Source organism: Charadrius vociferus, unplaced genomic scaffold (genome assembly GCF_000708025.1).
Source record: "Charadrius vociferus isolate BGI_N301 unplaced genomic scaffold, ASM70802v2 scaffold32, whole genome shotgun sequence".
Taxonomy (NCBI): Eukaryota; Metazoa; Chordata; class Aves; order Charadriiformes; family Charadriidae; genus Charadrius; species Charadrius vociferus.
Genome location: NW_009647856.1, coordinates 297,179 through 313,559, shown reverse-complemented (window position 1 = coordinate 313,559; position 16,381 = coordinate 297,179). Strand labels below are relative to the sequence as shown.

General features: G+C 38.5%; 1 protein-coding gene across 1 annotated transcript in view; it reads right to left on the bottom strand.

Annotated features, from left to right (window-relative positions):
• Positions 1 to 16,381, bottom strand: part of CCDC146 (coiled-coil domain containing 146) — a 59,964-nt gene that overhangs the window by 36,251 nt on the left and 7,332 nt on the right. Inside the window, exon 2 of the mRNA XM_009882997.1 lies at positions 4,349 to 4,431. Within this exon, the coding sequence (XP_009881299.1) occupies positions 4,349 to 4,431 (83 nt within the window). The remainder of the gene's footprint in view (positions 1 to 4,348; positions 4,432 to 16,381) is intronic.

Sequence of the window (16,381 nt, the reverse complement as noted above, 5' to 3'; positions counted from 1 at the left end):
TCAATACTACTACATTATAACTTTTGTATAATGATATACTAAAATTACTCACAAATTATGTGGAAGAATAAAGAACTACATCACTTGCCTTTTATTAATTAAAATATAAAGTAATTTTATATTTTTCAAAGCAAAGGAATTTAGAATCTCCCATACTGAGAAACTCTATACATAAATTTTAGCTCAAAGATGACACTTATGGCTCAGCAACAAAAAAAATAAATTACATAGCACACTGAAGAATAGAGTTGAGATGGTAACTATAAAACCACAAAATATACAACTGACTATACTGCATAAACATAGCTCAAATAATATAGGAGAAAAAGTTTTGTTTTCTTTAACATTTCTAGTTAGATAACCACTTCCCTTTTCAAACCAGAAAATAAGAAAACCACAGACTTCAACAGGAAACAAGAGTGTGCCTTTATCATGAAAAAATTACTTCATGTGTCATGTACTTCCATCATAACTTTTAAGGGGAAAAATAAATTAACTTATCAACACAAGACTCTACACAATATTTAGATCTTCTTTAAGTCCAACAGAATGTACGCTGTTTTAGGAGAAAATATAGTTGGTTGCAGTAATACGCATTCATTTCAAACATAATTCTTACATAAAACATAATTTTTACATTAAATTACATAAAAATGTAAGTTCTTCCATAAAACCAAAATTCTTAGTATTGATTTTTTCAAGATAATAAAAAAGATAAAAATAGAAACAAGAACTCAGTGTTGAATCTAGACCAGATCTTGCTCCCTATAGTAGCCAACAGTATTTTTTCATGTGAAGATTTAAATTTAATTGAAGGCAATGAAAAATAACTGAACATCTATACAATACACATATCTAGAATCACATAAGTGCAAAAGTAGGCTTGCCAAGTCTGGTGTGGCAGATTTTGCATTTGTGAAGGAATTAATAATTTAACATAGGCTTAAGAAGACGAGATTCCCAAACTGTCAATGAACTATCATTATTGCCTGACTTTCTTACAGCTTGATGTATCAAAATATTCATATTAAGTTCCTAAACTGAGATAATAAAAATTAAAATTTACAATTCGGCCACATGACTGTGTGACCAAATTGGTTTTCAGGGTCCATATATGAGCTCAGGTATATCAGCTTTACGTGCAGCCTCACTGCAAAGTGGATGGGTAAGACAGCACCAGAATGGGATGACAGCCGACCCCGAATTTCAGCTGTGCAGCAAACATAAATTTAAAAGCACGCAACACTTTGAAGAAATGTATCAAAGATGTTATCTGCCAGGTGACATCTCTCAGCTTTCCAGAATGCCAAATTGTGCAAAACTGAAACCAAGAAATAAAGGACTATTTACCACTAAACATAGGACCACACTATAAACTTACAACCCTGTGTACTCTAGCAACAGCCTTGGAACCTATCTGCATACAGACTAGTTGCATTCATCGTATTAGATGAATTTGTGTTGTATACTACAGAGGTAAGTTGCAATCATTTGGCATAGTTGTCACGGGGATCTACACCGCATAAGATTTTCTCCTTGAGATTTTTGTGTGCAACTAAATGAAAGAAGAACACACACAGCCTCAAGACCTCATCCAGCATCATTTGTTTCCACATGACATTGTAACAGCACTGGGACAGATGGGGATTAATTAGCAAAGAAATTAGATTCAACTGTAATAACTGAAAAAAAAAGTTCTTGATCCACAGAACTGTACTGCACATGTAAGGGTGAAGAACTAAAAATTAAAAAGTGGTATTGATTCTGTGAATGGTTCGTTGCAAGAAAAAAGTATGCACACATACTGAACCTATCATCAGGATGCTCTTTATAGCCAACGGAGAAAACCAGACACATAGAGATGTCCGTATAGGGAGGAAGTGTGTGGTGCCTATTTTTTAATATTGACCGTTAAGGGACTCCAGATACCTAGTTCAGATGTGCATGCCTACTGATGTTAACATATAGGCAAGTGAATCCCACTTTTGATGTCCTTAAAATATACTGGACATCACAATCAATTTTTGCTAATTGATTTCCCTTGCTTTCTTCTAGCAGTAAGAGAAATTTACCTGTGGGTGTTAGTACTCGTTCACGTGTTGGCATTTTGCTTTGACATGACTACATCTAAGTAAAGAATGTGACATAATTCTCTCCAATCTACTTATAGAAGTACAGCAATTTCGTACTCCGGTGAGAACCACAGAAAGAATGAGAGATGTAATCTACCATCTGACATTTTCATGCTTTTGGTGCATGGTGTTTACAGTAGTTTTACATGTGACAGAAAAGACAGCTGAGTCTTGTTTTTCTTTGTCCGTGTTCCACTTATTATACATACAAAGGAATTGTCTTTACTTAAAAGAATGTTCTATATAAAAGAATGCTTTATAAATATATAAAATAATATATATAGTAACATGCTTGTATTTTTTCCAACCAAAGACTGGTTTCAAACTAACACTGGCTAAAAGTCAATCAAGTTCAGCAGATACTGGATTTCTACTTCAGCTCAGTGAATATCAGTGTGGTAGAAGCCTTCTCAAGCAACTAATCCAACATCCACATAATATGTTGAGTTCTGAGCATTAAGGAAATGCTTACATTTTCTAGGAAGTTGAACTGGTTTAGGAGTGCTGGTTTTAATTTTGCTTCCCTAAAATATTTGCTATGCAGTAATCTGAATAAAATTACATGACTTTTTACAGTCAGGGCCATATTCTAACTCACCATTTTATTAAGATGAAACTAGAAGACTCAGCTAACCCAAAGAAAAACTGTGTTTTCAGGATTCTGGGAACCCCTTTTTAAATTACTTCACATTACTTAGCACTTACGTCTATTCAGATTGCCAGGAGGCACACCAAATCCCAGCATAACCCCAGCAAGCCAGTATGACTTGAATTAGTTTTACATTCCTTAAATTAAGTCTTAGCTTCAGTGACAGAACCGCCATGGTTCTCTTGTAAGCAGAATTACCATAAAGGTTTTGATGTGAACTGTCGGGGAAATTGAGCTCAAATATTGTTAATGGTGGATATAGAATCATAGAATGGTTTAGGTGGGAAGGGAATTGAAGATCATCCAGTTCCAACCCCCCTGCCATGGGCAGGGACACCTCCCACCAGACCAGGTTGCTCAAAGCCCCATCCAGCCTGGCCTTGAACACCTCCAGGGATGGGGCCTCAACAACCTTTTCCAGTGCCTTACCACTCTCAAAGTGAAAAATTTCTTCCTAATGTTTAATCTAAACCTGCCCTCTTCCAATTTAAAGCCATTCCCCCTCGTCCTATCACTACATGCCCGAGTAAAAAGTCCTTCCCCAGCTCTCCTGTAGGCCCCCTTTAGGTACTAGAAGGCGGCAGTAAGATCTCCCCGGAGCCTTCTCTTCTCCAGGCTGAACAGCCCCAACTCTCTCAGCCTGTCCTCATAGGAGAGGTGCTCCAGCCCTCGGATCATCCTCGTGGCTCTCCTCTGGACACGCTCCAACAGATCCATGTGCTTCTGTTGTTGGGGACTCCAGAGCTGGACACAGTACTCCAGGTGAGGGTCTCATGAGAGCAGAGTAGAGGGGCAGAATCGCCTCCTTTGACCTGCTGGCCACACTTCTGCTGCAGCCCAGGATACAGTTGGCTTTCTGGGCAATCATAATATCATTCTGTAATATTATCATAATATCATGATATCATAATATTATGATAAGTATTACAGAAATATAACAGGAGTATCATGACGCTGATTTTACCAATAATTATGGGTATACCATAAGTAATATCAAAATTATTAATCACAAATACTAATGTAGTATTGCAATATTTGCAGTAGGACTGCTCTGTTCTGTGGCACACTGTTCCCCTAGTACAACTGTACTATATTGTCCCACTTCGGCCCTCCATTTTCTTTTCCTTCCACTCACACGTGCCCTGATCAAAGCTGGCACTGGGCCACGTGCATGATCTCTTCTCTCTCCACCAGCAAGTACCAGAGCAGGGCAGACTCACAACTACTACACCTAATTTCCCGGTTTCATTTATACATTGAAGCTTAAGGTTCTAACCTTTTAAATATATTAGCAGTCCTGTCTAATGTGACTGTCAATATTCTCTGAGGGTAAAATTTGCTCCTATTTAGATGTGTCGGAGTCTCATTTTCCTTCTTAGAAATGAGCTTTTAGCTCCTTCCTGTGAAATAATACTGGTTTTCAGTGTTGTCTTCTTGCTTCCTCTTTATGAACAATCACTGTAAGAAAGCTTTAAATGACAATTAGGCTTCAGCATCAGCAGAAAATTACTCTAAACATGCAATGCTGTGGCTACTTAAACAACAGTCTAAAAAAGGAACATTGTACCTTATCACAGTCTTATGCAGCAGGGTATACTTTCCTTTCAGCTCAGCTACTCTGGTGCCTGTGATTTTTCCAGAAGAAAATAGCTACAGAAAGGAAACAGATAGTTATGAAACCTCCTAAGTACTAATATTTTCTTTCTGCTGCAACATTTTATAACTATAATTCACGGCCTTCTAGTTTATACAGTCTTTGGTAACATACCAAATCAAACACATAATCAAATCAATACACAGATGAAAAACTGCTTATTTACATAATAATTCAAAGTTTAAGTATAAGAATATAAAGAATGCGTCTGTCAGAACTACAGTGCTACCCACACCACCATTTCTTCTCTGATTTTCTGGCTGTATTAACATTTCATGATAATTCTGTCTTGACTTTGAACTCAGGCTCTAAGTTACCTGGTTTCCACATTGCTTAATTGGTTCAGTTTTGGTATATGCCAGCTGGCCTCAGCAGGTGAAATTGAGGCTGAAAGTCCAATTTGTGCTAAACTGTTGTGCCCACAGGCAATATGGTTTCAAAAAAGAGGAGCTGGGCTCAAGCCAGATCATCCCCAGGCCACAAAACACACTGCCTCACATGCCTTTGCGGCAAACACCAAGAACAAACTACTCCACATATTTAATACTAAAAAACCTGTATGCGTGTGATGCAGCCTACTCATCTCTTAGGTGATTCCTCAGGTGTCTTGAGGGCTGTAATTTGGGCCAATGAGCCAGTCCTTCCTAATAGAAATAGGAAATAGGACTAGGAGCCAAATTTCGCTACTGGGAAATATCACAACAGCAATACTATACTATTTCCTGGGATATTTCTTTAGAAAACCTTTTCTTCCCCTCTTTTGGATACAGGTAAGGAGAACCAGGTTAAATCCAGGAAAAAGAATGTAAGGTGATCTGACTGTATAAAAATCCATAGGTAGTCTTTTGGGGCAGCAAGTCAAATCTGCAACTTCTATGGGAACCTGCCAAGAAATGTGGTTGTGCATATCTCCTGAAATGAGAAACAAAACTACAGTATCAGGAAAATCCTGTCATACTTCAACCCTTACGTTTGAAAAGGCCTCCAGGGAAAGGCTTTTTTCTAAGCTGACCTAAGGTCCATTTAAGAGATTCACATGTGGGCCATTCTGTAGAGGCCCCTTTTTTGAATATCTAGGAGAAAACGTCCGGAACCAGTCCTATGGTCAAGAAGCAGAACCCAAGTGAATATGCCAAAGGAAGTATACATTTTTTGGATAGCTTTTTGATTTCTGTATTTTTTAAGATCTGCTGCAAAATATTTCATGGTAGCAAAGACAATCTTTGCTGTCTGCAGCCCTGAGAAAAGGAAAGCAGATCTGTCTTTGATTTGTTTGCATGAGATTAAAGATAAGCAGATATTTATTTTGGCATCCATCATGATCCAAAGATACTGTTCTCTTAAGTTCACAATACTAACTAGCTCTTCTGTGAGAAAGAAAATATTTCCCTATCTCAACCCATTTATTTCTTAGCCTCATATGTAGGTATAGTTGTCCTCACTATTGTCCTTTCTCCATGCTCTTCTGATCTACATCTGTGAGTTCCAGTTACTTACTGCTTAGCTTCTCACTTCTCCTAGGTCATGTTTGACAATGTTTCCACTGAAATAAACGTACTTGTCCTTGATGGCTATGTCTTCTCCTTTATATCCATAACCTTTTTACGTATTTTACGCTTAATTTCTCAGTTCAGCATAGAGCTAAGAGCTCTATTCCAATAAGGCTTGTCCTATACAATGGGAAGACACGTAGCTTTGAGGACTACATAAGACAGACTGTGTGGATGGCATAACCAGCATGTCAAAGCAGGTGAGGTGTCTTTGAAAAGTATCATTACCAGATAGTTTCCATTAGCGCAACTTTATTTGGAGAGCCATCAGAGAGTCAGTGCTGGGCTACCCTGATCCCAGGATTTGTTATTAAAGCCCAGCACATTGTTTTCTCCGACATTCTTGGGAAGGCAGAAAGAAATGAAAGAGGCAACAGCTTGAGGGGAAGAAATAGGTGTGGAAGAAGGGAGGAAAAGCAGGAGCCTACTGTAGAAAAATTGTATTATTTGCGGTCATAAAATCAGATAAGGGATGAGGCCCCTGATATACAAATATATAATGCTTTCAAGGCTGCCTTTCCCACACATGTGATAGCTGGTGATGTGCGAATGAAGTGACCCTCAGAAGCTATGTTAGCTGAACCAATGGATGCTCCCAGAAATTCACTGAATGCCTAGAACAGGGGTAGCATTTGTTTTCCTTACACATTTCTATCATGCTGAGGAATAGCAGATTTCCAGTCCCTGAATACATTGCCTATTGATAACAAAAATTAGGGATAAGGCTGCAATGACATTAGGTGCCCAGTTGGATCTGGAACTATGGTTCCAGTGAGCAGTGAGCAGAGGATGAGTAACAGCTTTTTGCAAAATATACTTCTTTTAGAGCCACTATTCAGTGGACAGAGTGGACAGTATAAAGGACAAAGTCTGTCTTGTTTGCCCTCAGGTCAGCTGAGAGGTAAACAGTTTCCAGCTGGGATGACTTTGGTTCCTACTAATATCTAGAACGGAATTAGAGCCAAGAAATTTATTGTCCTTCCATCTTCTGAAAAGGCTATTCAAAGTCCTGAAGCAAACTGCCTCTTTTGGCCATAGACATACTTCAGGTCAATGGCAAATTACAGTAACTATTATAAGAATTTTTCCTATATAGTTTCTTTTCAGACTATTTTATGCTTTATTCCATTGTATAAACAAACATATTTGGCCTTCTCAGCTTGTAATGACAGACCTTGCCTATCTCCTATCTGTGGAGATATGCTTCTGCCTCCGACATTCCATTCCAGATCATCTCCTCATATACTTTTAATATATTTTGTTTAAAAGGACAAACATCTTACAGTGGAGAACAATATTAGCTACTAAGTTTCCCTTTAGTCATCAAAATAGCATTTGTAAAACTGTAATCTAAGGGCAACAATCCAGAACAAATCTATATTCATAAGGATAATTTTTCACTCATATAACTGATTTAAATAGGGATACTTGCAAGAGTGAGCATTATTTCCTTAACTAATGGATGAAACATTGAGTATCACTATACAACCTTCAAATCAAAACATATAGTAATTCACCTTTTGCTTTTTTTGTTTACCTCCATTTGGCTTTAGAAAAAGCTGTTGGAATCAGGAATTAAATCATGCCCCTGATTTTTTGTGTCTGTGCTTACAATGGCTTTTGTCCTGAATAGTAGATATGATCTAATAGGCATTGTGGTACTACTTACCCTTTTTAAAAAATATCTGGTATACCTAATACAATTATCAACAGCAAAAAATAAATTAAACTATTTTAACTGAAAATTAAGGCTCAGAACTGCTTAGCCAATATATGACTATAAGAAATACATTGTAGACAATGTCTTGGGTCCTAATATGTTCTTACCTGCCTGTTAATTAAGTGTAAATAGTCCTCCTTCCATAAACTTACAGACTTACTCTATTCTGAAACCAGGGAAATGGGTAATATTTCTAATACAACCTATAAAGCACTATAGTGTATTATAATAATTATTCCTAAGTCAGAAGACTTACATTCTTTGTAAACAGTAAAACATCAACGAGGAACATTAAATCCATATATTGAATTTCTGGATGCCTCTCTAAACTACAGGTTTTGCATTTGGCTGTCAGATTAAACAGAGAAGTATATAAAAATACTTGTAACCAGATGCCATAATACAAAACATTCACACAGCTCTATTACTCAAGTTCAGTATTAGATTACTTTTTTAAATATCACAAGCTAAATTGGACCTGGAATTCATAAATATTTCTTTTTACCTCTGTTTCTGATGGTTCACAATAAATGAGTCACATTTTCCTTTGGGATTCTGTCTAATTTGAATTAGGTTCATCTTTGTCTTTACTATCATAAAAGGCATGTTTCAACACAGAAGAAGTAACAAATTAATTCTTAAATTGCACTATAGACAAAGTTTAGTAATTTTATTCCTCTATAGCTAGATGATGTTGGCTATGGGCATAGATAGAGTATTGTTCTTTCCTAGCCGTGTCATGGTAAAAATTACAGGCTACTATCATGTTAAGTACACAAATACACATAAATCCTGAGTATACGCAAGCTTTACTTCATTAACCTGCACCTACAGACAGATTCTAAAGGTCCTACTCCATTTCAGTTGATCAGTAAGAACTGAGACACATGATCTGCAACAGCAGAGTAAATGCAGAATATCTTAGCTACATAATTAAAATCTGGATCTGACATTGGTTGGATTATCTTAATTTTGTAAAATTGTATCTATCAGTGATTAAATAAAATTTGTGCTATGTTCATAACATACAGGGAGTATTAATGTCTTGTATAAAGGTCCTATGAAGTCTAGTGCCAAGAGTCTTGCAAAGATTACTCAACTCCCCCACCCAAACCAAAATCAAATCTCAAAATAGCCCATTTTGTGCGCGTAACACCAGACTCCACTGATTAATTTGACGTACTCTAATTCCTAATAATTGCAACATGGAAATTCAATGTTAAAAATAGACAATATTCTTAACTTGTTTTATGAGTCTGCTATAGACCAGCCAACCAGGATGAAGAGACAGATGAAATATTCTATAAGCAGCTGGGAGAAGTCTCATGATCGCTAGCCCTTATTCTCATGGGAGACTTCAATTTAGCAGATGTCTGCAGGAAATACAATACAGCAGAGAGGATATAGTGTAGGAGAGTCCTGGAATGGGTGGAAGATAACTTCCTGACACATCTGCTGAGGAAGCCAACTAGGGAAGGTGCCCTGCTGGACCTTTTGTTTGTGAACAGAGAAGAAGTTGTGGGTGGTGTGATGGTTGGAGTCTGTCTTGGGCACAGCGATCATGAAATGATAGTTTTCAATTCTCATATATGTAAGGAGGGAGGTCAGCAGAACTGCCACCTTGGACTTCCAGAGGGCAGACTTTGGCCTGTTTAGGAGACTGGCTTACAGAGTCCCTTGGAAGGTTGTCCTGAACGGCAAAGGAGTCCAGGAAGGCTAGACATTCTTCAAGAAGGAAATCCTAAAGGTATAGGAGCAGGTCATCCCTATGTGTCAACAGCCTGGTGGAGAAGAAGACCAGCCTGGCTGAACAGAGACCTCTGGCTGGAACTCAGGGAAAAAAAGAGAGTTTACGACCTTGGAAGAAGAGGCAGGGAACTGAGGACAACTACATGGATGTCATGTGGTTGTGCAGGGAGAAAATTAGAAGGGCCAAAGTCCAACTAGAACTTAATCTGGCTACTGCTGTAAAAGATAACAAGAAATGTTTCTATAAATATGTTAGCAAAAAGAGGGGTGCTAAGGAGAATTTCCATTCTTTATTGGATGTGAGGGGAAACACAGTGACAAAGCATGAGGAAGAGGCTGAGGTACTTAATGTCTTCTTTGCTGCTGTTTAACAGTAAGACCAGTTGTTCTTGGGGTACACCGCTTCCTGAGCTGGAAGACAGGGATGGGGAGCCAAATGAAGCCCCCATAATCCAAGGGGAAATGGTTAGTGACCTGCTACACCTCTTAGACACACACACATCTATGGGGCTAGATGGGATCCACCTGAGGGTACTGGGGGAGCTGGTGGAAGTGCTTATCAAGGCACTTTCCATCAGTTAGCAGCAGTCCTGGCTAACCAGGGAGGTCCTCATTGACTGGAGGTTAGTAAATGTGACACTCATCTACAAGAAGGGCCAGAAGGAGGATCCAGGGAACTACAGGCCTGTCGGTCTGACCTCAGTGCTGGGGAAGGTTATTGAGCAGATCATCTTGAGTGCCATCACTCGGCACAGACAGGACAACCAAGTGATCAGCCCAAGTCAGCATGGATTTATGGAAGGCAGGTCCTGCTTGACAAACCTGGTCTCCTTCCATGACAAGGTGACATGCTTAGTGGATGAGTGTAAGGCTGTGAATGTTGTCTACCTAGACTTTAGTAAAGCTGTTGACACCCTTTACCACAGCATTCTCCCGGAAATACTGTCTGCTCATGGCTTGGAGAGGAGCTTGCGCTTCACTGCGTAAAAAACTGGCTGGATGGCCAGGCCCAAAGAGTTGCAGTGAACAGAGCTAAAACCAGTTGGCAGCCAGTCACAAGTGGTGTTCCCCAGGGCTCAGTACTGGAGCCAGTTCTCTTTTATATCTTTATCAATGATCTGGACGACGGGATTGAGTGCTCTCTCAGTAATTTTGCAGACACCAAGCTGGGAGGGATTGTTGATCTGCTTGAGGGTAGAAAGGCTCTACAGAGGGATCTAGACAGGCTGGACTGATGGCCTGAGGCCAATGGTATGAGGTTCAATGAGGCCAAGTGCTGGGTCCTGCACTTGAGTCACAACAACCCCATGCAGTGCTACAGACTTGAGAAAGAGTGGCTGGAAAGCCATCCAGTGGAAAAGGACTTGGGGGTGCTGGTTGCCGGCTGAATATGAGCCAGCATTGTGCCCAGGAGGCCAAGAAGGCCAACAGTATCCTGGCCTGTATCAGGAATAATGTGGCCAGCAGGACTAGGGAAGTCTCCCTGTACTTGGCACTGGTGAGGCCCCACCTTGAATACAGTGTTCAGTTTTGGGCTACAAGAAAGACATTGAGGTGCAGGAGTGTGTCCAAAGAAGAGCAACAAAGCTGGTGAGGGGTCTAGAGAAAAAGTCTTATGAGGAGCAGCTGAGGGAACTGGGGTTGTTTCACCTGGAGAAAAGGAGGCTGAGGGGAGACCTTATTGCTCTCTACAACCCCCTGAAAGGCGGTTGTAGAGGGGAGGGGGTCAGTCTCTTCTCCCAAGTAACAGGCAATAGTACAAGAGGAAACAGCCTCAAGTTGCACCAGGGGATGTTTAGAGTAGATATTCGGAAAAATTTCTTCACTGCAAGGGTTGTCAAGCATTGGAGCAGGCTGTCCCGGGAAGTGGTTGAGTCACCATCCCTGGAAGTACTTAGAAGACATAGAGGTGTAGCACTTAGGGATGTGGCTTAGTGATGGACTTGGCAGTGTTAGGTTGATGGTTGGACTCGACGATCTTAAGGGTCTTTTCCATCCTAAATGATTCAATGTTTATTGGTAAAAACACTCAAGTTTAAGAACTGGGTTAATTAACAAAACAGTACCCTTTGGCAGCAGTGACTGTAATGAGTATCAGAGCTTCCAGATTTCAAGCTTAGGGAAGTAAGCTTGCAAGTTAGTTCAAAAGAAGTCACCGTTCAAGAACACACAAATAAAACAACTTATGACAAAACAGCCAACAGTATTTACATATGTACATACAACACACAAACATAACATTGCTAAATGAATGTTTGTCATAATTTTCTTATAGTCTTTTGGACCTGTATTAGCCACGTTTCTATAAAAAAAGCTGTGTACAAGAGTAATATCCCAAGTTTTAAAAGAAGTAACATTTCACTCCCCCCTCTTCCCTCCAGGATGCACTCACAGCTCATTTTATTGCTTGTAAGCTTTCACATTGCTGGGATAAGTAAAATGGTAGTTTTCCTTAGTTTAACTAATTATCCTACTACACTGAACAGGAAAAGAATGAGTAAGAAGATGGAGTAGTGAGGAAAAAAAAGAGCTTGTGAATGGCAACTGAGGACATCTTTTTTCAGTCCTGTGTTAACCATAGTGCCTTGGAAAGAACTGAGATCATTTTGTTATACTGGCAATCTCAAATCTGGAGTTTGGAATATTGTTGGGTAAATAGGAAATATTCTTAAACTGTCGAGTCTTCCAGTTCCTTTCCACGTCAGTTGTACTTAACTGTATTTTGCTTTTCTCAGGTTTTCTTTCTCATTATACAATGAACTGGGACCCCATGCATTTTTACACACACCCGAAATTGATAAATCATCTGAATAAACTAAAATAAATTTTCCTTATCTAAAAGAAGAATTATTGGAAAGTTGGATGAAGATTTGGCTGCTAACAGATGGTTGCTTGGCAACTTTTTGCTTTCTTTTTCCCTATACTCCCATAAATGTAATTACATAAAAAGTATGGAAGTATGTATCTTATTACTGGATTTACTTGTATCTTTTCCTTTTAATTTAAATTTTCTGTTATGTTTATTTTATCCTATTAAGTTACCCTTTCTTTTACTTTACACTCGTCTTTAAGTGATTAACATGTATGTAATTTTCTAACTTTGTTACATTTTTTCATGTTACCTTGCTGTCTGAACCTTGGCTATTCTACCAGAAAAACAAAATATAACAAAACAAACCCAAACCCAACTTCCAAAACAAATTTGTTTCCTTCAACCAGTGACTAGTCCCATGAAATAACAGTACTGAATATCCTGTCCTATAACAAAGACTGTGGAGGAAGATTTTGCTGAAAAGGGGAAAGGGAAGGGCACATCCTTCATATTTTTCTAGCAAGAAAGGGGGGGGTTTCTGGCTCTGGGCAGGAACCTTTTAAATGTAGGAATCCATGAGAAAAACAGAATAAAACTTATGCTCAGATAGCTGTTCTGTACATCTGCATAACTTTTCTATATATCCACATCAGTAATAAGTTCATATTTGCTTGCTACTAACAGCTCACCATCAGAGCGCTCTTCAAAATGTCTTGAAGAAAATTCCAAGGAAAAGTGAGGACAATCTGAGGTTACACACAACCTTTGCAGGATCTGAGGGAGCTCTTGTATATCCTTCCAGCTTGACGTCACGTCCACTAGCCCCTGGACATGGGACTACAGTAATTTCTCTGAGGCTGGAAGGTGGATGTAGATGAGATGTTGGTAAGAAAGAGGAGATGTCAAAATATGAACGGGAATTAGGACCATGGAAGGGAGAGGACCCACCTGATAAATAAGGTACGCTTCCATGTGAGCAATAGTAATAATTGTAATAAGGTAATAGTAAAAATTTGGCCCTAACTACATCAACACCTCCTCACCCCCACATTAAGTGCAGTAGGCTTTTACATTCTCCATTCTAACAGATCATATTCAATCCTTTCTGATAGTCAGCTCAAAGCAATACACCAAGGAACTCATCTGGAATTTCAAAACCAGTTTTCTGTAACTCAAAAGTGATATAAATAAGAACTCTAAGAACTTTGACGTTCCCTGTTTTGAATTTCAAGGCTTTTTAAGCTTCTTTTGGAACTTTCCATAAATGAATAAAAATAAGCCAAATTTTAAACTTAAAAAGATGATGCAATCTGAATGTTGGTCTAACTCTTTGCACTCTTTTGACAAAAAGCATCAAGAAAAGCATGAAGATAAATATAGCCACCACCAAGAAAATATTGACTGACATCAATTACTCAATCATTATGAAAGTGAAACGTGTGAAGGCTTCCTAGGAAAGACTTTATTTCAACAGTCCCTGGAATCTCTGCATTTCAGGGAAATGATGGAGCTAACATGTGTTTCTAATTATGTTTGCAGATACTGCAAAGTAACTAAAATGTATTCTAAGCTTGAATGGAGTAATAACACTTTCCATCTCTCCATTCTAAGCTGTAGGTTTTGTAATTATAACAAGATATAACAACTACACTTACTGTTATTATAACACAGAATAATCCAACATTTTATGTTAATTTTATTTATTTCAAACATCTCAAAGGTCTTGTCAAACAACTCTTTTGCCTCACAATAGGAGACAACAGAAAAATATCAAGGTATTAATATATTTTACAGTTTGTATATACTCAGGATTTCAGTACAGTATTAGTCACTTGGCAAATGACTCTTCTGGCCAGTCTGCTATGTAAGGTTTGGAACTTTCTCTCTGTGTTGTTTATTTAAAGAGCTTTTCTTACCTCTTTCAGATAATATTTAAATGTTTAAACATTCAGGGAAGAAAAAGGATAAACGTTAACCTTTGAACAGAAAGTGCTGTATCCTGTGTCAAAAGCCCCACTGAGTCCACACTGTTTGGACACTTACCACACAGCTCAAGTGTATTTTAGCCTGAGGAGAAAGCAGCACCATCTCCCGTGGACTTTTCAAGGGTTACGTCTACATTGCAGGGGGGCGGCAGGTGCAAGCATGCTGAACCCATGCTATGACTCTTGCATTTCTGTTCATATTGCTGGCTATCAGTCTCCACGTAAGCCATTTCATCCTTTAGAAGAGGTGAGCTAGGGATATCTGCTGGTGCTTGGCTTGCTTGTGCCTGATACCTCCAAATTATCTAGACAAAAGCTTGGACCCATGATAATGCACTAAGGGAACTAAAGCTTTCTCCTCAAGTTCAGTCCATTGCTCAGATCAAGTTCATAACTGAGCTTGCTCTTGTGCCAGAACAGTGCAGGAGGGAGCTCAGCTTGAACTTGCACCACTGTCTACACAGAAATGGAAAACAAGAAGCATTTTCTCCACGTCCTCAGCATCACCATTGCCATCAACCAGAACTGAGAGTGATATGCCAACAATATAATGAAGAAAAATGTGGTATACTAACTTGGCTTCTAAACGGCTAAATATAACGGTTTACATTGTTCTCAATTTCTGAGAATTTCTACTCTCATTGCTTCTGAAGATCACATCCTGGCTATCTCAAGATGGAGCACCCAGAAATGAAGGAACAACAATTTAAAACCTATTAAAGGTGGTATTTTTAACCTGTGTAGCAATGGATTTATCTCGGGGGAAAAAAAAAGAGAAAAAAGAAAACTTCTAAAACCTCTCAGTCCTGATGCCTGAGAATTTAATGGTTGTAAGGACTTCTGTGACAATTTAATCCGATTTCCCAAAAAGACCACAGGACAGTTTTTACCTTCTTCACCCCTTTCGCCCCAGGGTTTGAAACATGCACTTCAATATGACAAGATGAGACAATATCTTAGAATGCAAAACTCATTATTGGAATCAGCCAGTGAGAAAATTCCCACTGACTTTGGAATAGGGATGAGTGCTAAGTCAGTTAGAGCCAGAACCACTTAACTCTGAAGCTGTTGACAAATAATGCAATTATTTCATGGTTTACTAAATTAAGAAATAGATTAAAAACCAACTTGAATTGCTCCAAATAACCTTTCCAAGCCTTTAAAATTCAATTTAGGAACACAGTTAAAGGCTAATGAAAATTAGACCAGGCCTACTTACCAAATGGCCTTACTGTTTACAGCAATGAAATTTGTTCCAGTTTAGGAAAACACAGTGAAAATTTTCCTGAACATCTATAATGAAATCTGTTCCCTTTCAGCTAAGGTGAGATTACTCCCTCAAATATTCTTTTGCAACACAAAGTCAAAATCAAAGTCTTTTCAAGTCAGACCACATTAGAAAACAGTTTTTCGGGTAAGTAGTGGAACAGGCCATTTTGCCATATAGGGTAGGTTTTTTCCACATAAATTCAAGGTCATTTGTAAAGTTTAACTGGCAAGGAATGAAAGCAATTGCTTAATCTTTTTATTTTGTTTGTATTTTCTGGACTGTGAAGAGCCCCTACATATTAAAATTCTTTGCATTTTCCAGAACATTTTGTTTGCGTCATTTTTATTACAACATATAGTAAAGCAAAAAAATAAACTTCATGTAATATAAGAGAGGAGTAGAATCAGAAAAATTGAGGCTGGAAAGGACCTCTGGATGCCATCTAGTCCAATCTCCTGCTTAAAGCAGGGCTAGCTTCAAAGTTAGACCAGGTTACGTCAGGGCCTTGTTCTGTCAAATTTTGAAAATGCAATGAATAAGGATGCAGTGGCTGAATAAATATTGCTCCAGTTATAAGATAATGTCTGTGTTCTGCTGATGTACCAGCATCTCTCTCTATTTTTCACCCGAAAGAAGATACTGACTTGTCCTGAAGTACACTGAGTCTAAACATTGACTATCTTACTTTGTCTCATTTGCATATTTTTTCCAAACCATGAAGTTAAAGACTAAAAGAATGTGTTGAGACTTGAGAGTTTAGGAAGCATAAGGAAGGCAAAAAGAGATGCCAGAATAGAGGATAATAATTAAGCAAGTGTATTTAAGATTCTGATTCTTTTCAATAACCAAATTTAACTCAT